The 23397-nt window shown below is 37.8% G+C and overlaps 2 protein-coding genes across 2 annotated transcripts; both read left to right on the forward strand.

Annotated features, from left to right (window-relative positions):
* Positions 1-2521: 2521 nt before the first annotated feature.
* On the forward strand, positions 2522-2899 carry LOC126795616 (auxin-induced protein 6B-like). The gene has a single exon (XM_050522422.1). It carries the CDS (start codon positions 2522-2524, stop codon positions 2897-2899), a length of 378 nt encoding a protein of 125 aa, XP_050378379.1.
* Positions 2900-9091: 6192 nt separating this feature from the next.
* On the forward strand, positions 9092-9445 carry LOC126795617 (auxin-responsive protein SAUR71-like). Its single transcript, XM_050522423.1, has one exon. It carries the CDS (start codon positions 9092-9094, stop codon positions 9443-9445), a length of 354 nt encoding a protein of 117 aa, XP_050378380.1.
* The last annotated feature ends 13952 nt before the right edge of the window (positions 9446-23397 follow it).

The raw sequence follows: 23397 nt of genomic DNA on the forward strand, positions 1-23397 counted from the left end.
CTTTGATAATATTTGTGAAATATTGTACTTAAAATAATGAAATAATCAAGAGATTTTAATTTTAAAAGTCTATTCAAGTCTAATAATGATAATTGTTTAAATATTTATATAAATAATATAAAATTATGTGTTTAACGGGCAAACTCATGAATTTATTGTGCCCAGACGATGCCAGACTAAATATCTCGGTCCAGCCCGTCCTATTACAATAACGGGCTCGGGCCAGGCCTGACCGCTAACGGGCTCAGGCCGTGCATAGCCGATTTTTAACAGTCCGGGTCCGAATCGGGTTCAGACTTTTGGGCTCATTTGCCACTTCTACCCCTAGCCCCAGGCCCGACCCTGGGGCAAGGCCAAGTAGGCAGTTGCCTAGAGCCCCTAACTAGGTAGGCCCCTAGAAACAAGTTACAAAAACAAAGACCCGTATATATTTTTTACATATATAGGTGAAAATAGTGAGAAAATGAGTAGAACATCAGGCTATTCAGGCTAAATTTCCAATTCCATGATTAATTGAAAATTTTCAAATGGCCAAGAGCTCATGGTCATTCCTTTGCAACCTGCATGTCGGTTAACTTTCCGTAGTTCCATTCTTTTATTGGTTTATTCATTTCAAAGAAGCAGAGAATCATATCTATTTTCTCTACTTTTAAACTGAGATTTGGGTCTAAAGCTACTTATTTCCTCATGCCGTTGGATGATTCTCAACCAGCATTCATCTCCTGGCATATGATCTGGGATGGTCTAGAGGCTTCTAATATGCGTGCATCCATGTTTAAACAGAGTTCAAAGCAGAGATGGGTGAGACTTGCTGTCTGAGTAAGAGCACGAGAATATTCAACATTTTATAAGCTCCATGCACAATTTGTACTCCATTTTTTTCACTGTCCATCGCACTAATAAGCACTAGATTTAAGGTTCATATATAAGAGGTAGAAAAAAAATTGTGACTACATTTTTTAGAAAGGACACCCCATTTTTTTTGTTTCGCCTATAGCCCCCAAAATCACAGGGCCGGCCCGGCCCAGCCCAGCCCCTCCTCTCTCGGCATATTACATCATTTCCATTCAGTGACTTAATTTAATAGTGGAACTCGTTGTAAGAAACAACAAAGCAATTATCAAACATATATAAAATGCACCATACATATGACAATTATCTGAATTTCTGAAGGGAAGAAGGGGTAATAAATTGCCTATAACTGTCCTTGCAAGTTTGACCACTAGTAAAACGCTTTCTCGTTACAAATTACATTATACTGAAGTAACTGAAAGCTACTGTTAGTGTATAGAATTCAATAATTAATTATTGCTGTTGGAAAACATAAATGGTTTTTCTAGTAGTACTGTGGTAATTATATATACAACTTAGAACAACGCAACTCGATCGGGAGCTTTATAAAACTTTCGATCCAACAGCTTTTGATCATGTTGAAGTATTTAGTTTATGTCTAAAAACCCTTAAGGCTGTCGCATCTTCTTCCATGGAGAGAAGATGATCAGAAAAGTTCTTTGCAAGACGCGGTTGTTCTTGCTCTAGAAGCTAGCTGGCAATGGCTTGCTATTATATTCCTTAATTATGCCATCTTGATCAGCTCTCCTGGTCTACGTACACTAAATATTTTGTTGGTTGATCAAGAGTTCACACTACCTGGCTATCTCTCGTAAATTGTATACATCATATACCTTCCTCCTTTAAGTTAAACTAGCTAGGCATTATAACCATTATTTATTCAAAGTTTCTTGAGTATGGAATAATACCATGTGATTGTGGATCTCTTTGTTTATATGAATAATGACGACTGATTGTCAGCTCCGTACCTTCATGCCGTATAACAGCTCTTCTCCTAACTAAATAATTTAAATCATTCAATATTATTGTGTATGTACTATGTAGCTAGCTAATTTGAGCAAGACAATCAGAGTGGTATGGAAGGTAGTAAATAAGAGAAGGTCTTGTATCAAGCAACCTAACTAGTGACTACTTTCTCTAGAAAACTACTTGGTATAAATATTTAGATTACAAGGACATAATTATATCTGATACACATATAAATCTACAAACTGCATGCTGAAGCACCCAGCAATAACACTTAAATATATTCGCTATATATTTTCATGTGGCAGATCGAGTGCAAGGTTACTCGGAAAATTGACTTGTTTGTCACAATCTCTCTTTCCCACCAAAGACATGATCATAGTACGTAGAATTAATTGGACTTGTGAAATAATCACTTATTAATCATGCAGCTTAATTTACTGCGCGCTGTTGCCTTCTTGACCAAGCCAGAGAGCCAGTCCCGCGGGCCCAAGCCACCGTGGATCCGCGGCTGCACCTCCTTCTGCTTCCTTCCTTGCCTTTTACTTTACATATGAGGACTGAAGCGCCATGCATCAACTAGCTACGTTTGAGCACCCACTTCTTATTTAAGTCCACGACTATATATATAGGAACCTCTGCCATTCATTGCTTCATACGTACATTCCTTTCTCGATATATCCTTACATATCATATCTGATCGATGATGATGAGTAGCTTTGTGAAGAAGTTCTTCTGTGGAGCAAAGGGGTTTCGAATTTCCTCCATTTTCAAGTCGGACAATTCTCGAGTTGCGCCTGTGCCACAAAAGGCCGGTCACGTCCGTGTGTATGTTGGAAGAGACATTAGCATGATGTGCAAGTTCGAGATGGAAGCTAATTACCTGAACCACCCACTCTTCCAGAGTCTACTTGAGCTATCTGCGGAGCAGGAGTACGGTTATTCCTACAATGGAGCTCTAAGAATCGCTTGCAACGCCGATCTCTTCCTCTACATTGTTCATCTCCTCGATAATAGCAATCCTGCCGCCCATTACATGGATCTTTCCAATCTCATTTCCAAATTCAACAGTACTAGCTAGTGCATGCTATAGGGCAATTGGTCCAACCTTCTGCTGCTGCCTTTTTAAGCCTATGCATATTTAGTTTATTGGCTATTGATAATGTATAGATATATATATAGCTATAATCGATTTGATCGATATTCAATCTTCATACGTACTGTACGTCTGTACTAGCTTCGAATTCCCTCTTCAAAACTCGAAGAGTAATTGTATACATCAACATTTTAATGATACAAACATAACGCCAGCAACAAGTTGTTCCATAATATGTATTATCTTTTATCTAGATCAATCTCTTTGGCCAAAATTTGTATTTAAATTATCACTTTATCAGGCAAAAAAAACATCGTTTTACTGCACGGAGGAGGTTTGCTGTTCTTCGGAGCTGGAAATTAAGCACATAAAATTCGAACACTCTGCATTGCAAAGTCACATATATGTATACGTACTTTTTCTGAAAAAAAAAAAAATCTACACGGACGAACCATGGCAATTTACAAATTTCAGCAACTACATTTAAGTTCTCTACTGTATTCAAGGAAACTAGGAGCTGGGAAAATGAATCCTTCAGCTATATTTGATCGATATGATATAGCAACACTCGGCGAACTTTAATGAAGTTGGTATTTCTCATTTCTTTGAGAGAACTATAATCTTGTTCCACCGTCTTGACTCTCGAGTCGAGAAAGATGATCAGAATTGTTCTTTGCAGCAAATAAAGCTAGACGTGGTCGGTTCATTTGGTAGCTAGCTGGCCTTGCCTTTCATGTCAAGCTTCTCACCTCTCCCACTCTAAAAAACCCTTTATTGTTAAAAGCTCTCTCACCGACTCGCTCCCATTTTCCTTCATTTGAAACTAGCTCATTAGTTTGTTTATTCATGTTTCCACAATTCCACGTACACTGTGGAATAACATCATGTGATTGTGGATCTATTTCTTTATATGATAAATAACATATGAACATTGCTAGAAATAAGGGGTATAGGACACTTAGTTTAGGGACATCTGAACTAATGTCCTTAAATCTATTCCTTTGGGGACATATATTAACATGTGTGCCAAATATTTAGTACGCACAAATCATATGTGTCCCTATTTTAACAAAAGGCACACTTATGTGTCCCAAAATTCTTGAAATATGACTATAATTGTATATAGGGACACTTATGTGTTCCTCTTTTATATAATTTTTGCTTGATAGTATACATGTATTTAGTGTTATACACCTATAGTAGAATACATATTTTATGTTTAAAAGTAGTGTTATATGTATTTAGTGACTGTGAATCTAGACACTGGATTGCTAGAAAATGGATATCAACAATCCCTAGCTACATTATCTTTCAGTCGTCCTTTTCTCTTTCATCTCTTCTGTAAAAAAAAACAAATACCAAAATGAGAGAAGTTCTAATTTCTCAGAACCCTAGTTCTGAATTTGGGGATACACTTCCTAGATATACGTCAAAGCTCAAGGGCCAGGCTCTCTCGCCAACGCTGTCACCACCTTCATCGATCTCGCACTACTACACATATATATAGCCTTCTATTGCATTTTAGGCACGGAATTTTTCCAAAAACATAATTAAAATTTTATTCAATGACATTTTTTTAGAAAACACAATCAAAATTTCAAAATCTTAGCGTAAAAATGTGTTTATGGCATTTCAGTCGAATTGTTGAGATCTTAATAGCGTTATATGAATGTTATAAATTATTTATGGCTTTTTTGAAACATCATAATAATATTATTTGACGGTGTATAACAAATGCCATGGAATATAAATATATGTTCGTGGCGTTTACCAAAACACTGTTGTACGTAGTTTTACTGGCATTTCTAAACGCTATTAAAATATTTGAGCTTCGATGGCCATGCCCAAAGCGAGTGTTAATTTCACCCTGGCACCAGGCCAAAATATTTGGGGATCTTATTTCATTTTAGCAACTCAATCCATCCTTAGCTTCAAAAGCATCCTCTCCAAATATTAAAAAACCCCCAATCTCCAAACCCATGCTGAACCGAACTGAACATATCAAAACGAAATAAAACAACGTCGTTTGCGCATAGTATATACGATGAGTGAAAAAACCCTTTGCAGCCTTGTAACCTCATTCTCATTTTTGTCACTTAGACTACTCAACCTCTGAGAGTCTGAGGCGCCTCAAGGTCTCAAGCCGAACTCTTTCGCTCAGTCTGCCGACGGTCGATGACTCGATACCACACCGTCCGGTCGCAATTCTCTCTCGGTGAGCCCCAATCGTCTTCGCTCTTTCTTATCCAAATATAATTTGGTATAGTCATCGTCTTTCACTCTTGGTTCCAGATCGAGTCAATATCAGGTATGCTTGCCTCTCTCTCTCTCTCTCTCTCTCTCTCTCCGGCGATCTAGTTTTGCTGTTTAGTTTGTTCTTGAATCTGATTTCAATAGGTCTTTCTTTGATAATTTTTATATATTTTCTGGCAGAGTTATCTGATTTCCTGACCCCTTTTGCGTCTCTTACTTTGGATTTGATTTTGTCTCAATTTGGGTAATTCGGGGTTGAAAGTTTTTTGTTTTGAGAAGTAGCGGTTGCTCAAGATAAGGGCTATTTGGAATTGGGCAATTTTGGTTTGTGTGAATGTTAGTTTCTGATGTGGTTATGTTTGAATTTATATGCTGCACATATTTTACTATGATGATGTGTGTTTACTTGCAGCTTATACCCTAAAATGAAGATATAGTAGAGTAGTGAATACTTAACTGAATTAGGTCAGCGAGGTGAATTCTAGGTGCAGAGATTTGCGGGTGGAGCATGTTGAGGTTGGTTTTGTAGTGAATGAGTTGGGTAGAGTGAAGAACGTTGGGATAGGTTGAATTTGTGACTATTTGTTGATCATGTTTAGGCTGATTATGTTTTGCAACTACTGTTTGAAATTGATTACTTCTTTTTTTCTTAGGAGCAATATTGTAAGTTATAACAAACATATGCAATTTCAACATTATGCTATTCCATGGAAAGGGGAGGTATGAAGTTTTCAATGTATTCTAGTCTAGTCCTCTTTGTTTCGTGACTGGAATTGCCTCATAGCCAAAGGTATTTAGTAATTTTGTATTCTCTTCTTATGTTATTGTCCTTGGTGACTTTGGTGATCGTTGCATGAAGTTCATCAAGGGAGGTAAAATGAGAGAATTGTTGGTTGTTGTTGGTTGAAATCCATGGAAATATGGGGAGGTAAAATGAGAGGGTTGTCAGAGAATTGTTAAAATGATGACACGTATCCCCCGATAAGGTTGGTTATCACAACCCCGGTTCAATGCAGAATTCATCGTTTTAACTTGGGTAAATTCCTTCTATGGTACCTGATGTTTGGCTACTTGGACAATTTGGTACCTGATGTATGAAAGCGGACAATTTGGTACTTAAAATTCTCAAATTTAGGTCATTTTGGTACTTATGTCAATTTTGACCATATTTTCAGGATTATTTCCGTCATCTTATCTCAAATTTACTTCATTTTTTTATAATACCTCCAAATTGACTTTAAGTTATCACTAAAAATTTGATAACTCATCCACTTAGTATCTGTGATGATTTACGCATATAAGTTTTCATAATGTAGCTATCAATCTAAATTAATTTTAATTATAAGTAATTAAAAAAATATTTTGATAAAAATTACAATTGCATAAAGGCAATTTATTTCGTTTGCAGAAAATAATTAGGATACAATAAGTATATTAAGAAAAAAATTTATTTTCGATATATGCGAAATAGATGCTAAGTGTAGTAGATATATCAATTTAATTATCTCCAAAGAGAGGCAATTATAGGAAGAAAAATGTGAATTTGATGAATTTAGGACTAGAATGACGGAAATAACCCTGAAAATATGGTCAAAATTGATAGAGGTACCAAAATAGCCTAAATTTGATAACTTTAGGTACCAAATTGTCCGCTTTCATACATCAGGTACCAAATTGTCCAAGTAGCCAAACATCAGGTACCATAGGAGGAATTTACCATTTTAACTTCTAAGTATAGAAACATTAATGTTTTAGCAAAGTACAGTGTTAGTTTTAGCAAAGTAAACTACAAAGTAGAAAATATAAAAACCGTTGGGAAGAATTGCACTCTCTTCTTTGATTTTGTGAACTGGTCAAGGGATCTTGCTAATTAATTAGCTTATTGATCATGAATTTTATTGTAAGGAGTAGTGACGGGTCTAAGATTATAATATCGAAGATGCTTGAACTATTTTGTCTAAAACAAAATAGTAGGGAATCTCGACAATGTGATAGAGTTAAATTAATTAAGGAGAGAAAAAGCTACAGATGATATTGTACTTGAGAAATTTAGAGATTTAACGAGAAAATTATTATAAAATTAGAAAAAATAATAGAAGTAGATTAGAGAAACTCAAGAAGTTTAGAGTAGGGAAAAATCAACCCGAGGACATACATGGAGGCTTAGTTGAGTAAAAATCACCATAAATCAACCTATTTTTCTTAAAAGCTCCCCTGGTAAGGAGATAGAATCTTATTATTCGGTGAAAGAACGTAGCTCGGTTTAATGGAATGACGTAGCTAGCGAGTTTGCCTAGCTTGGAACATGAAGAAAACAATATGTGAGCGATTACTTGGCCGGGGAGAATACGATTTCATTAAGTAGGTATCTGCTTGAGTTATGTACGCTATTATTTCGAGGCTAGAGATACTTGGCACCCTTAAGATTTAATATACGATTTTCATTTGTAAGATTTACGTATATGGGAAAATAGTCGCTACCAAGCTAGAATTCAAATTTATTGATCATGCTAGCTTGCAACCTAGAGCAGGTACAGCATGCAAGATCGATCGTACAGTGCGCGTAAACCAGAGCAGGTACGTACTAACAATAATTTCATGCAAACCCTAGCATAGCAGGAGTAATGACGTTCCGCCTGATCAACCCGTACAAGCTGTGGTGGTGGTTGAGTTTTAGCACGGATTGCCTTCGCCCGATCACCTGAAGATCGAGGAGGATTCCTTTAACAGCCATCGTCCTCACCTAAGGATCGGAGGAGGTCCCCCCAACATCTTGCATAGTCATGCACAAACAGAACTATATGAAAACTGGAAAATTAAGGATCAAATTAAAACTAATTTCTTCTAGCTAGCTGTTCCATGACTTCCGTACGATTAATCTTCTTGGCCTAAAGCTGTATACACATCATCAGGCTAAAGAGGTTTAGAGAAGGCCGGTTGTCTGCATTGTTGGATCTGGCGAGCAGCCGAGCACCATAAAATTTGAACCCTAAGTCCCCAAAGTCACTTAATTACGTGTTCTTATGAAAAATCTAAGAACCTTTTTTTATACGAAAAAATCTAAGAACCTTGGAAATTGCAAATTTCGGTACGTAGTGATACTGTAGTTATTTCCTAATGCACTGAAAAAAATAAACTAGATTGATTCAATTTCAGTACGTTAATGCCCCCTTGGCTATATGTAGAACGAACAATTGTAAAATTGTGAACTGATTTTTCAGTACGTAATAGCTATTAATATAACAAATTAACATTCGACGAATTCTGATTAAGTTGTCGTATTTGTTATTTCTTTGAGAACCATAACTTCACCGTCTTGACTCTCGAGTGGAAAGAATGATAAAATAAGATGAAGACGCGGACTGTATACGTTTAGTTAGCTGGCTTCATCTTCCATGTCAAGATTCTATTCCTTGTGCTATCTCACCTCTCCTACGTACTCCAATCAAATTCTTAATTTGTTTTTTGAGCTCCAGTTTAGCTCACGTACTGTGCTTCTCGTTCATTACTAATTAATTCCTTCTCCTTTGAAACTAGTTCGTTAATTTATTTGTGTTCCAACGTACAATTTGGAATACCATCATATGATTATCAGATTATGGATCTATTACTTCATATGATAAATTTCCTAATCATTGAAGCCTTCCTGTAATTTATACATATGCAAAATTGAAAATTATCCGGGCCCAGGACAACTTGCTTCCGGCGGATATGCCTCTTTCCTTGGCGTTTACTTCACATGAGAGCCATAATGCATAAGCGTTGATCGAGCACCTACTTCTCACTTATTATTTTCATCTATCTAGATCTATATATACGCCTCCCGATCCAAGCTTCCCATTCATTCATTCCTTCATTCTATTCATTATTTTCTCACAACGAAACTAACACAGAAAGCTAGCTAGCCGTGAGTGATCGATGATAATGCGTAGCATTGTGAAGAAGATCTTGTTCTGCGGAGCAAAAGGGTTTCCATCCATCTCAGGCTACTCTCGGGTAGTGCCTGTGCCAGAACCTGGTCAAGTCCGTGTGTTCGTTGGGAGTGACATTGACATGATGTGCAAGTTCGAGATGGAAGCCAATTACCTAAACCACCCACTATTTCTTAGTCTACTGGAGCTCTCTGCCGAGAAAGAGTTTGGCTATTCCTACGATGGAGCCCTAAGAATAGCCTGCGACGTCGACCTCTTCCACTACCTTCTTCATCTTCTTGAAACCAGTAATCCCTCTGCCCATTATATGGATCTCTCCGATCTCATTTCCAAGTTCAACAATTAGCTGCATGTGCTACTACAACTGATATTTCTAAGCCTCTCGATTTTTTTATTGGGGATTGAAGATCATTGAATTCGTTGATAATGTAACGTAGATAGGGATTCTTTCTGTTATATATACATTCATTCTTTTATATTTTCAGACATTTGTTCGAAGATTGAAGAATGATTGAATACGTTCAGCAAAATACCAGAAAAAAAAAAATGAAAACCGTTGGCAATGAATTGGCCATACGTAGTTCATTTTGTGTACAGGCAGGTCAAGCTAGGACTCGGGGATTCCAATAAATTAATTAGCATAAATGCATAATGATCATGAAGTTGAATGTATGGAGTATTTTTTTTCTTGTGAATGATAGTAGGGTGTAAAGGCCAGAATGAGCTAATGAGTTTGCCTTGGAAAAACATGGAGGGTGTACATTAGTGGTGATTTCGTTCTGATTTTCATTTACGTTATGGCAAATAGGCTCAATCAAGTTAAAAATAAAATTAATTAATCATGTTTGCAATCTGGTGTTCATTCAGCAGGTACAGCAACATTAATCCAAATGAAATCATTGTAGCTAGTACGTACTAAAAGAAAAGAAACACAGAATTATTAAAAACTAATTCATGCAAGAGTACAGAAAGCTGGAGGTCAACCATGCCATTAATCTGCGCCAACGTACACTGGCGATGAATGAGCGGCAGATCCATATAACATCTCCGAATGTTTGTTTAATCTGTTCGGCAGATGCATTAATCTTCCCAATAGTTTCTTTACGTCAATTGGTACACTCATGAACAAAAACTGAAAGTCTTTAACAGCAAGCAAACAAAGAGTAGAAGAGCTTCAGAAAGAGAATTTTGTAGCAATCCTTAATTACCAGCATTTTCTGATTCGGATATTTTGTGTCTTTATATTTGTAAATTAGGCAAGAGAAGTACGTACTAAGAAAAATGAATTAATATATTGGTCTAAAGAATCATTCGTTTTGTTCATAAATCAACACATTGGGAAGAAATGATTACTACTTTACCAAGTCTCAGCCTTAGGGATTGATTGACAGAACCCTAAACGAATAAAATCGATTATTTTAAAATAGTGAATTTCGTCGTTATTGCATTTTTGCACAAATACTGATAGCACTCCTTCATAGTACTGTGAATTGGTTTATTGGTAGCTATCTGGCCTTGACTTTCGAATATATTATGCAAGCTTCCCATTGTGCTATCAGCTCGATCTCCTAGTGTAAACTCTTTTCATTATAAATAAATTAATTATATAGTACACAATAAACCAGGGATTTTTTCATGGTTTCTACTTAAGATGTGGAATAATACCAAACGATCCATTATGGATCCATCTCTTTATATGGAATTATATCAGCTTCTTCAGCTCCATATGCTTTCAAGTGAGTTTCAGCAATTGCTCGATTCGCTCATGGCTAATTTCATTGCTTGGCTAAGTTCTAAGAGAAAAGACTTGCCTTGTATTGTCACGACCCCGAAATTTCGAGTATGAAACTCGAAATCGAAGCCATGAGAAAAACTCTAAAACAATCTCAATAAATCGAAATCATCTTATCGCCACAGCGTATCATTACTGAGTTCGCAAAACATCTCAGTCGAATTGATTATGACAAAACCAATTTATAATTAGAGCATTATATTAAATAGAAATGTAAAATCCTCTTAATCCTCACCACAAAATAAAATAAGGAAACTTTGAAGTCTTCAGAGTAGTCCGTCAATTATGCTAATCCACACCTGCAGAACTATCTCCTACACCATCGAATAGGTGCACCGGAATTGTAAACAAAAACCCGGTAAACTTTGTAACTCGTATGAGTAAAACAACAATATAAATCGCATATAAATACAAAAGAAAAATATTAAAAACATTTAATTATAAATGTACTCATGAGTCATTGGACGGCCCATCTGGTTGTTCAATAATATCTGAAAATATAAGTGCTCATGAGAAATCGGGCAACCCATCTGTTTACCCAAATACATTTATAATACGGGTACTCATGAGACCCAGGTACTCATATGTTACCCCTCATGTAGTACGCCGCCAGACATTGGACAATCATATGTTACCCAATATCCAAAATATGGGTACTCATAAGCCGGTAACCCATCTGTTACCTCTCATGCCAGTACACCGGCAGACAGACTAGAGCTCTAACTGAATCGTAATCGTCGCCCGGCCGAGGCTAGGTTCCGACATGCCAACACGTCCGAAAACAGAAAAACGTTTTAACATAACTCAAGTTAAAACCACATACAATACATTCCTCACATGTTATTGTATAAAAATCAAACCACTCATGCTCAAATAAAATATATATCATTGCTATCAATAGCTCATTTGGAAATAGAAATATGACAGTACATAATATAGCAACTCATATATTTGTATCGATTTTACCATTTATACACATACACAAACCACTATATCATATACATATCATAATTCAATCTTTTAAAATAAGTGTAACTCTGAATCACCACCAAGGGTAGACTCGTCATAGTGAGATTTACTCATCTTATTTTCCTGAGCGTAATTTTCCACAATTCCGAAAGCAATCCTTACTTGTTTCGTCGATAACCTAGATTAGATAAGATGTGATTAGAAATGTTACATAAAACCTCAAATGCCGAAACAGTACTAATGTTTTACTGTTCAGCAATTTTCAGTTTTTACGAAATTGCTGTTCACGTAAATACTATTCATGTATTACTGTTCATATACGTAATGTTTACGTATTACTTTTCATATACGTACTGTTTACGTATTACTTTTCATATACGTACTGTTTACGTATTATTTTTCATATACGTACTATTCCATCATAAAAACTGTTTCAGTGAATACTAATTACCGATTTACCTTTCAGAAAAGTACTTTTACCATCATTGTACGTAATTACTTTTACATTCACTGTACGTAAAATACTTTTACATTCATTGTACGTAAAATACGTTTACATTTAATGTACGTAAATTACTTTTTACATTCACTGTACAGAAATCACTTTTTACAAAAAGTAACTGTTTGAAAAATCATTGTTCACGTGCCGCCGCACGTAGTGGCGCGTGGGGTTCACGCACCTCCCCCATAGTGGCAGCGCGTGACTTGCCCTTCGCCGCCCAAATCCTCTTCCTCCTTTCCCTCTACCCTCCCACGGCCTAAGGCCACCTCCAGCACCCTTTAGACTCCCTCACGCGCCGCCCTAGGCGGCGGTACAACCCTCTCTTCCTCCTCCTCCGATACTCCCCCAAATTAACACAAATCACTCACAATCAAACACAACCATCACATTAAGCCAACCCTTACCTCGATTGAGCCTTGAAACCACCAGAATGTCGCCGGAGGAGCTTGAACTAGGCGGCGGTCGAGTTCGAGTAGGGGGGGGGAGGCGACGGCGCGAATCGAGCTCCAATCTCCTACCAGATGACTTTGGCGATGAGGATCGGTGATGGTGAGCTGTTCCCTGTGCCCTGGTCTCACCGGCAACGAAGCTTGGATGGTGGTGGAGTTGTTGCAGGAATCGGCTCTTGTCGGCGAAGTGTGGACGCGTCTAGCTCGGGGAAGGGAGAGGCCGAGCTCGCGATGGCCTAGAGACCAGCGGTGACAATCGAGAGATTGGCGGAAAAATGTTTTGGGAGAGGGAGAGAGTCTCGGTTCGAGGGGAGAGCTGCGGGGAGAGGAGAGAGAGAAGGTGAGGGTTTCCGAAATTGGAAACCCTAGCCCTTAATAATATCTTTTTATACCTTTTTCCAAAATCGGAAACTAACTTCTGTCGCTAATAACTTTCACGTACGATGTCTGATTAGAACGCGTGATATGTCCACGAACTCGTATCGACAAGCTCTACAACATTCGTGAAGGAAATTTTTGGGAACGAGCGACGAAGTAAAAGTCAATTCTCACGTCGTGGAAACGTAACGTTTTTCCAATTTAGCTTTCCAAATACAGTTTCGTTTTCGATTCGCATCGTCGTGAAGTGAGAAAAGGCGATTTATTAAATTTACCAAGTTTATAAATTTCAACGAATTCATACAAATTGAACCTGAAAAATCGGATTATTACATGTATAAGGCAATCAGACTATGCATGTCTACCGATGATACAAACTCTTATTACGTTATATTTCCATCAGATTTGAAGATGGAGTACACTTGGAGTTTAATCTTATTGTTAAGCAGATATTGAGTACAATTCTCAGTTAAGCCAGAGACGCTGCCAGTCACGGGGGCCCGAGCTCACTTGCTCTCCGCGGCTTGTGTCTCCTTCCTCGCCTCCACTTTACAAGAGCCATAATGCACCTCTTATAAATTTAGTTCCACAATCTAGATCTATATATAGATACTCCTTTGCCATTTCTTTATTCATTCATTCATTCATTCATTTCATACGTACTTTCACACCACAAAACAAGTATTCCAAATAGTACTTGCTCGATTCGTTTGCCCTTGATCTGATATATAGTGGTAAATAAGAAGGGCCTAAAGAGCATTACTAGTAATCCGAGACAATTAAGCACGTAAGAAAGCCATGGTGATGAGTAACATTGTGAAGAAGCTCTTGTTCTGTGGAGCAAAGGGGTTTTACTCCATCTCAGACTCAGACGAGTACTCTTCAGTAGTCCTTCTGACACAAGCTGGTCACGTCCGTGTGTGTGTGTTGGAAGAGAAATTGGTATGATGTGCAAGTTTGAGATGGAAGCCAATTCTCAGCCGAGCAAGAGTTCGGTTATTCCTATGACGGAGCCCTAAGGATAGCGTGCAATGTCGATCTCTTCCACTATCTTCTTCATCTCCTCGAAACACTACGTCATCTTGAAACTTACGCGACCAACTCAACCCGGTTCGTCGCCTAAGATATTCTTACGCGACGCAACAAATCATTATCGCTTAAGGTAAACTATTCATCGCTTAAGATGATTTTAGGCGACGAAACGATATTTTCGTCGCCTGTGATTAACTTAGACGACCAATATATATATAGGCACGTAAGAAGACCTAGGCGACGAAGAGTCCTTCTTCCGTCAGTTAAGTTTTTTATCTACTTTAGCGACGGGTCTTTAAAGCAAAACTCAACTAGATCTAAAAACCAGAAAACTGTAGCTGTAGTTGTGAGCCACTGTTCACAGGGAGAAATTTTCGATTTGGGAGTTGAAAGCTTGTTCTCCTCTCTTCTCTCATTGAATTGAGTAAGGTTAGTATGAAATCTATATCTTTCTCCATCCTTTTTACCATATTTGATGTTTATCAAAGGTTGAATTTTGTGTTTGGAAAATTTAAATAAACTAGATGTACATTGTAGAAAGCATTTTCTGATTTTGTATTAGCTTTAGTGTAAATAAGTCACTCAATTTGTGTTAAAATTAGTGTTTGGTTTATAAATATATGTTGGATTTAGTGTTTGAAGTGGGTTTATAAATTATTACTCCAAGTTTGCTGTTTTGAGTATGATTACTTTTGTCTATGATTATGAATTTAGTTAATTAGATTTAGTGTTGGATTTCTTAATTGTTTTGAGATTTAATTAGTGTTGATTTATCTGTGAATGTGAAAACCATTTGGTTTTCATGTGTTTTTGTTTGTAATTTTTATTTTCTGTATGTATTTATTAACTAGATGAATGTGTGTGAGAGTGCATCAACTCTCACAATAATTCACCGGTTTGCTTTTAGCTTAGAAATCCCGTTCGAGAATCACTTGTGCGACATTTGATTCTTGAATTGTCCCATTTTTGGACAATTTGGGAGAACATGACTTTGTTGAGCAAGTTTGGACTATATGTGGTTTTGTTTTTGGTCTTGGGTATAGATTTCGGCAGGATCTCCCTATACTGTTCCCTAGGTGCAAACTATATTTAGATATTTGTGCACTTGTGGAACTGTAGGGAGATGCTTAATAAAGGAAGTGTTCTCCTGAATAAGATAGGACCCTAACCGGAGGCATAAGGTGAAGATGAACATGAATAAGTATTTTGTGTATTGTATTGTTTTCTAACTTAGTGTGTTTTTATTATTTATGTTATGATATGAAAAATGGACAACACTTGAATGCATTACTGCCGCAGTCACTCAAAGTACCTTGAGGGGATCCATAACTTTGTGAACTGGGTCAGGGATACTGCTAATGGGTAGATGTTCCATCACCGTTTGTCATAACAATCGAGATCTGGTTGATATACTTATCATGTGTGCACACTTGTCTCATTTGTAGGGACATTGGTTTGGTAATGAGACTATTGATGCATGTGAGTATAATTGTGTGTTGTTTTATAAAAAGTATGTTGAATATGACGAGTGTCCCATATACCACACTTCAAGATGGATGTCACGTGAAGGTAGATGGAACAACAAGATTGCCAGGAAATTCCTCCGTTACTTCCCTTTCACTCCTAGGTTGAAGCACCTGTACATGTCGAAAAACACTGCAAAAGCAGTGCAGTGGCATGGAGAGAGGAATGTGGATAATGACTGGCTGAAACACCCCGCAGATGGGGAGGCATGGCTACATTTTGACATAACATTTCCTGATTTTGCCAACGGCGTGAGAAACATGAGACTCGGACTAGCAACCGACAGTATCAATCCTTTTGGAACAATGTGAACTTTACATAGCACATGGCCTGTTGTTGTGATGTCATCCAATTTGCCTCCATCAATGTGTATGAAGAAGGAATATAACATGTTGACTCTGTTGATTCCCGGTCCAAAGTCACTTGGAAAATGTCTTAGTGTGTTCATGGAGCCATTGGTCGACGAGCTTCTAAAGTTATGGGAAACTGGAGTTCTTACTATTGATAGGCATGACCAATCTACTTTCATGATGAGAGCAACCGTTTTTTGTGGACCATTAGTGACTTTCTAGGTTTAGGGATGTTGGCAGGGTCACTGATCCATGGGTACAAGGCGTGTCCTATAAGTTTGGATGATGTTAGCTCAGCTCACATATGTGGGAGGATGGCATACTAGGGTCACCGCAGATGCCTACCCCAAAACCACCCTTGGCGGTCCACTGGTCAGACATTCAATGGGTTTAGTGAGCACAGGTCAAGACCCCATTCTTTGTCCGGGGAGGAAATTTTGGCAAAAATCAACAGTCACAAGTACCCGACACTTAGCTTGCATGATGCCTTCAAGACTCCTTATAATCCGAAGAACAGAGTATGTTGAAATCACGAGTGCATGTTTTTGACGCTGCCTTGTTGGAAATTAATTAAAGTAAGATACAACTTTGATGTCATGAACATTGAAAAGAATGTGTGGGACAACATCATTGGAACCATTCTTGGTATTCAAGAAAAGTCTAAGGACGGTCCAAAAGCCCGTGCTGCTTTAGAAAAAAAGGGGGGGGGTGCGGAAAAATCAGTGGCAAAGAGCCAATGGACATCATCCTCATGCACCATTCTTGAGGAAGCCATAATTTAAAACATATGTATTCGAATGGTTCCGTGATGTCAAGTACCCTCATGGTTATCCTGGGAGTTAAAGGAGTAAGGTTAACGTACGTGACAAAAAGTTTCATGGATTAAAGACAGATGACTGCCATGTAATGCTTCAACGTCTTCTTCCAATAGTTATCCGTGAGTACTTACCACTTAACGTAGTCAAACCATTAGTAGCACTATCCACATGGTTTCAGAAATTGTGTGTCAAAGAGGTGAAAAAGGTTGACGTCCGGGTAATGGAAGATGAGATAGTCATGATTCTATGTAATCTGGAGATGATTTTTCCTCCACATTTCTTTACAATCATGGTTCACGTCATGGTTCACCTTCTTGAACAAGTGTTGCTAACTGGTCCTGTGCATTTTACCTGGATGTTTCCCATAGAATGGTATGATGCTAATTTTTAAGAGTTTTATGTAATGGACTAACAAATTCGATGTCATGTACTAAATAATTTCTTTTACATGCAACTTGAGACTTATAAAAATTCGGTTAACAATACACATTACCCAGAGGGTTGTATTTCTGAGCGATATATTACATGGGAGTCAGTGACCCACTGCAATTCATACATGCTATCTACCAAACTTCTAGAGGATGCAAATATTCCGAATGCACCCCAGTATAGTATTTCAGTTGTTTCTGAACTTGTGCGGCCGAAGAAGCTCGTATCACGAATGAGGTTAACTGAACTTGAGATTGATGAGGCTCATTGGCAAGTTTTGTGCGAATGTAAAGAAGTAGCCCACTACATGGCAGGACATCAAAAAATGATTCAGGAACAATATCCAGAGGGTGATGGAAAGCATGTAGGAGGCATTTTCATTCTTATTTCCTCAAATGGGTATGATATTATGTTTTTCCAGACTTACAAAATTATGTGATTATCACGGTACAATCTAACTTACATTAAAATAATTTCTCCATTACAGGTCTCAAATCTACATGCAAGTGGGCATAGATACTTAAAACCGAAGGTACTGAGATTAGCCCAAAGACCACAAAATCACCGTATTTATTCAGCGTGTTATGTGAAAGGGGTCAAGTTTATATCATGGCAAATTGATCAATACTTGCAAACCCAGAATAGTGGAGTCATGGTAGAGATAGTGTCCGGCAATCACTACTACGAAATTCTTGAGTATGTTGTTGAATTGCTATACACAGACCGGATGTCGGTTGTGCTGTTCAAATATAAATGGTACGACACTGACCCTAATAGTGGGAGCATTAAGTTAGATCATGGCTTGTTATCAGTGGATATAAACAGTAGTTGGTATGCGGATTCGCCTTTTGCTCTAGCAAGCACGGCAAAACAAGTGTTCTATGTAGAAGATCCGAAGGCAGGTGAGGCTTGGAAGGTAGTTAATGTTATTTGACATAGAAATGTATACCGTGCTAGTACACTTGCAACACACAACGATGAGAGACCTCCTATCGGAAATCAAGTTGAAGAACCTTATCATTAGCCCGTCCCGCAAGCAATTTCGGTGTATAGTGGTGTTTTCAATCTTAGCATTGATCTGGGTCGTTATCGAACACAAAATGATGAAGAAGAAGAAGAAGAAGAAGAAGAAGAAGATAATGATGATGATGATGATGATGAAGAAGAGGAAGAGGAAGAAAAAGAAGAAGAAGAAGAAGAATATGATGATGATGATTAAAATTTCTATTGGATATGTATGTATAAATCAGGTGAATGTGTGTTAATGTCATTTGAATTCTATGTTGCTTTAATTTGAGGTAATCAGAATTCAAAATTATGTTGCTTTAATAAGAGGGCTCCACTACTCTTATTTGTGCCAAAAATTTGGAAAATTTTGAAATGGTTTTACATAAGGCGACGAGATATTGCAATTCTGGTTGTTGTAGTCGAAATAATTGCGCGCGTCCTAATCCGCCATACATTTCGCAAATTGTTTGAATGAATTTGGAAATTTAGCTAGGGCGACGATCTTATGTGATTATCACTTCACATTAGTATTATTATATCAGAGAAAACCCTCAACACCCATTCTCATTTCGCACCAGATCGAACTCTCTCGTACCCACACCCCTCTCTCTTCCCATTTCGCACCAAATGGAGAATTCTCTCTTACCCACACCCATCCTCAAATTCTCTACGCCGCTCCTATATCCCCTCTCTCTTCTCATCTCTATCGCCCGAATTCACATCGGCGATGGCTAGGGGTAAATCGCAGCGATCAACCGTCGCACAAGCTCGACTAGAAGATGCCACATTAGAAGCTCAACTTGCTGCCTCTGATTGCCCACAAGCCACCTCAACTGAGGAAGGAACCGTGCCTTCTCCTCCAATGCCTCCCCCACTTGGAATAGGGAACACCATGCCTTCCCCTCCGCCGCCTCCCTCATTTGATGACGAACCAAAACTCTTCTCTAGCTCCACCCCGACCGGCGGTGATGCCTCCATCGACAAGCCTAAAAGCATTTGATCCACAGATACATAAGCTGCAATTGGTATTCAGATACCCTTCTTTGATATTTCTATAATTTGCGTTTGCTATTGTAATTTTGATTGCGAGATGTTGTTTCTGTTTTAGGGTTTAATCCCGGTTTGGAATTGATGATTAATTTTGATTTTTATTAGTGTGAGTTGGTGATTAAGGAGAAAGATTACTTCTTTGTTATATATATTGTTATTGTGAGTTGGTGTTATTGCAGGGTTTCTGTGTATATGGGGAGGAAATTGTAATCCAAGTAGTCTGAGTGTTATATATAAGTGAATTGATGATTAAGGAGAAAGATTACTGCTTTGTTATATATATTGTTATTGTGAGTTTGTGTTATTGCAGGATTTCTGTGTATATACAAGAAATTGTAATCAAAGTATTCTGAGTGTTATATATAAGTGAATTGGCTTTTGACGTTGTTATATATTAATGTGTTTGACACAGACCCTTTCAGCAGTAGCATGTTATGTTTGGAATATGTTCATGCTTATCAATGTTATAGAGGTATGTATAAGTGGAACTGAACTTGTCTAACTCTTAGTACTTAATGTCATGTGCAGATGGCAATGTTCGGAAGCGTTGAATTGTGGTCAGCAACAAGACGGAACACATAGTGAAGGTAATGGGACATAGGCTCACGCTTCAATGGTCGGATTTCCACTCTGAACCTCACTTGAAAAATAACTGAAGCCTCCTCTTCCACGACATTGCTGTTATGTCAAGGCACGTGTGCCAATGCTTGCGCTGACATTTTATGAGCTACAACGTCACCAAAGAAAAACGGTTGACAATTATTTCAAGGTCTGCCTTTTTAATTTCATTGTGGCTGGTCTCTCTGTAATTATATGGCTTGTACTAATGTGGATGCTTGTTGGTATTGTAGAATTATTATGATATACCAGCCTCAGATACGAAAATGTGGAATTTAATTGATAGGTTGGCCTATGAGAGCTACAAGGACTGGAAGCACGATTGCAAGCGGCATTTCTATCTATGGAAGGATTAAGTTCCCCTATAATTTGTGCATCGTCCAGATCAGTGGAGCTACTTGTGCCAACACTTCAGGGACCCCCAATTATATGGTAATTTTATCTAACTGATTTCACCGAATTGTTTGAAAATTAATTTATAACCTGAATTGTGTTCTAACCATTTTATTTTTATTTTATTTTTTGAGGCTATGTGTGTGCAGAACCAAGCTAATCAGACAAAGAACGCCAACCCTATCAACCACTGCTCAGGGTCACTCCCTATGAGTTTTAGAGCGAGTGTCTACTTAGAGAGAGGACATCCGGCCACGTACGTTGCGGGTTTTCTGGATTCTTACCTACCTAGCAAGGACGGAAAGGAAAAGGCGGTGAGTATTGTGATCTTGGTAGGCTTAAACTTTAGATGTGACTGTGTTTTGAATGTGATGGATTAAATTCAGTTCATGTTTTTAGTTGATAAGGTTACTGTTTGAAAGGGAAAGTGTGAAAGACAAAAACAGTTCAAGGTCATGAGTTGTTGAGTATTGTGATCTTGGTAGGCTTAAACTTTAGATGTGACTGTGCTTTAAATGTGATGTTGGATTAAATTCAGTTAATGTTTTTAGTTTATGAGGTGACTATAAGAAAGGGAAAGTGTGAAAGACAAAAACAGTTCAAGGTCATGATTTGTTTACATGTTGTATAATTAGTAAGATCTTTATTTATGACAGGAAAAAATTTAAGAGGAAGCTAGATGACATTCTAGCAACAAAAGGAGAGGTAGACCCAAGGGCTATTGAAATGAGCCAATCCCTATTGATGAAGAAGTGGATATGATAACAGAGGTTATGGGAGAACGGTAGGGGACACAAATTATTGGTATATATCTTTTACTTGTGGATTGCTATCTTGTCATCTAATATACATGTGATTAAGAAGATTGGAATCTGGAGTACTTGATTTTCATTTGCTTTCTTTCCTTATGCTGAAGCTTGTGTATATATGCTGTTGGTCACTGTGCATATTGTATAAAAATCATAAAAGTAGCAACTTTGGACTGCATCATCTTATCAAATACCTCAATTTTCAGTACATTTGAAGATAAACCACCTACCAGCTTGGTCATTTTTGCAACTTTTCTATATCACAGTACTCTAATACTATGTAACTGAACTAATTCACAACAACGATTAGTAGTATGTGTTCTAACAAAGTGACAATTAGTAAACTCTATGACATCACATGTTCTTTTTTCTTTATTTGTTTTTTCCTTGTGCTGAAACTTGTTGCAACTGAAACTTGTGCATATATAATGTTGGTCACTGTGCATATTGTATAAAAAATCATAAAAGTAGCAACTTTGTACTGCAACATCTTTTGATGGACATGAGCTCTCAAGTTCATAATTTAACACTAATTTAACTTAGCTTCTGCATTTATCATGATGTAGTGCAATTGATTAGTTTAGAATGTGTTACATGTATTGTTATATTGATAAGAGTGGGAGCAGCCCTTCAACGGGCCCCAAAAAGACGAGGGGGAGCTTGGACCGATGAATCTAATGAGAGAGTGCGGCGGATTGAAGAGAAAGCTGATTGGCTGAATTGCAAAACCAAGAGACCATGGAGGAAATGGTAAGGATAAAGGAGGAAAATCAGGCCTTCCGAGACCGTCTTCAAGCGTTGAAGGCAATGATTGTATCTATGCAAGCTTCACAAGCGCAAAATGCTTGACGTACATGTTAATCAATATGAGGTTATATTTTCAAGCACTTTGTCATCTGCTTTGAAGGGATGTATGAGAATATGACTTATGTAATCTAATCTCTAACACTAGCTATTTTGTTGGAATATGACTTTTGTACAATTTGACATTAATTGATGCAAGGAGTTGTATTTTGTAACTTTGAGAAACTAGGTTCAGTTATAAAATCATGAAATGCCTCTCGGCCCTATTATGGTAAGGCCAATGCACCAGCCAGCCGGTGTGGTGGCGATTTACTAATGTTTATATAATTATATCATGATATTTTTTTTACAACTCAAATTAACTAAGGCAACGGAAAAAACTACTTTCGTCGCTTTAATTTTTAACTCGTCGCGTCAACATTAAGGGACGGACAATACTGGTCGCCTTAACTATGTTTTAAGAGACGAACTCTGTTGTTTCGTCGCGTAAGTCTTACGAGACGCGGTTAGGTTCATCGCCTAAGTCTTACGAGACGATTAGTGGTTCGTCGCATTAGGTCTACTTAAGTGACGTGTTTTGCTTACTCCGTCGCATAAGCTCTTATAAGACGGTGATGATGTGACGACTCTTAGGCGACGAGAAAGCCGTTCGTAAGCCCTAGGCGACGAAGTTGGGCCTAAGGCGACCAACTGAGTTCGTCTCTTAAGATTGTAACTGGTGTAGTGAAACCAGTAATTCATCCGCACACTACATGGAGCTTTCTGATCTCATTTCTAAGTTCTACACTTCTAGTCCTATCTACAGCTAGGCAATGCAAGGTGGTTTGCTGCCAGCATTTTGTAAGTCTCTGGATTTTTGACTGGTGATTGAAAATGTAATGTAGATAGGCGTTCTTTCTTATACTTGATTCTTTTGTAATTTTATACTTTCATCTTAAAAAATTGAAGAGCAGATTGTGTACATCAAATTTTAGTGATACAAAAATAATTGCTGGCAATTAATTGGTTTGTGAGCAAGAAAGTTCGACGACTGAAATGTTTAGCAGATCCCCGCTATGATGGAATTTGACAGTTTGTAATGGTTCGAGTATTCATAATTGTTAGGTATGGTGAGGTAAAACAAAAAAAGTAGACAAAATTTTAGAATTGAGGTATATTGATTTTAGGATTGGGGAAGTATTGACCAAGACTTGGATCAGATAGCCCCATTTTGCCTTTAATATGAGGGGTTACGCACCACACCAGTGTTTGTCAAGCATTAATCGGAGGTAGGTGCCCAGACCTTGGTATTTTCTCGTTTAGTTCCAAGTCTTCCTATTTGATTCCCAAGTCAATTAGCGTGTTAAACTGGGTGTTACTCGACATTTGTGAAG

This window comes from Argentina anserina, chromosome 5, assembly GCF_933775445.1.
Source record: "Argentina anserina chromosome 5, drPotAnse1.1, whole genome shotgun sequence".
NCBI lineage: Eukaryota > Viridiplantae > Streptophyta > Magnoliopsida > Rosales > Rosaceae > Argentina > Argentina anserina.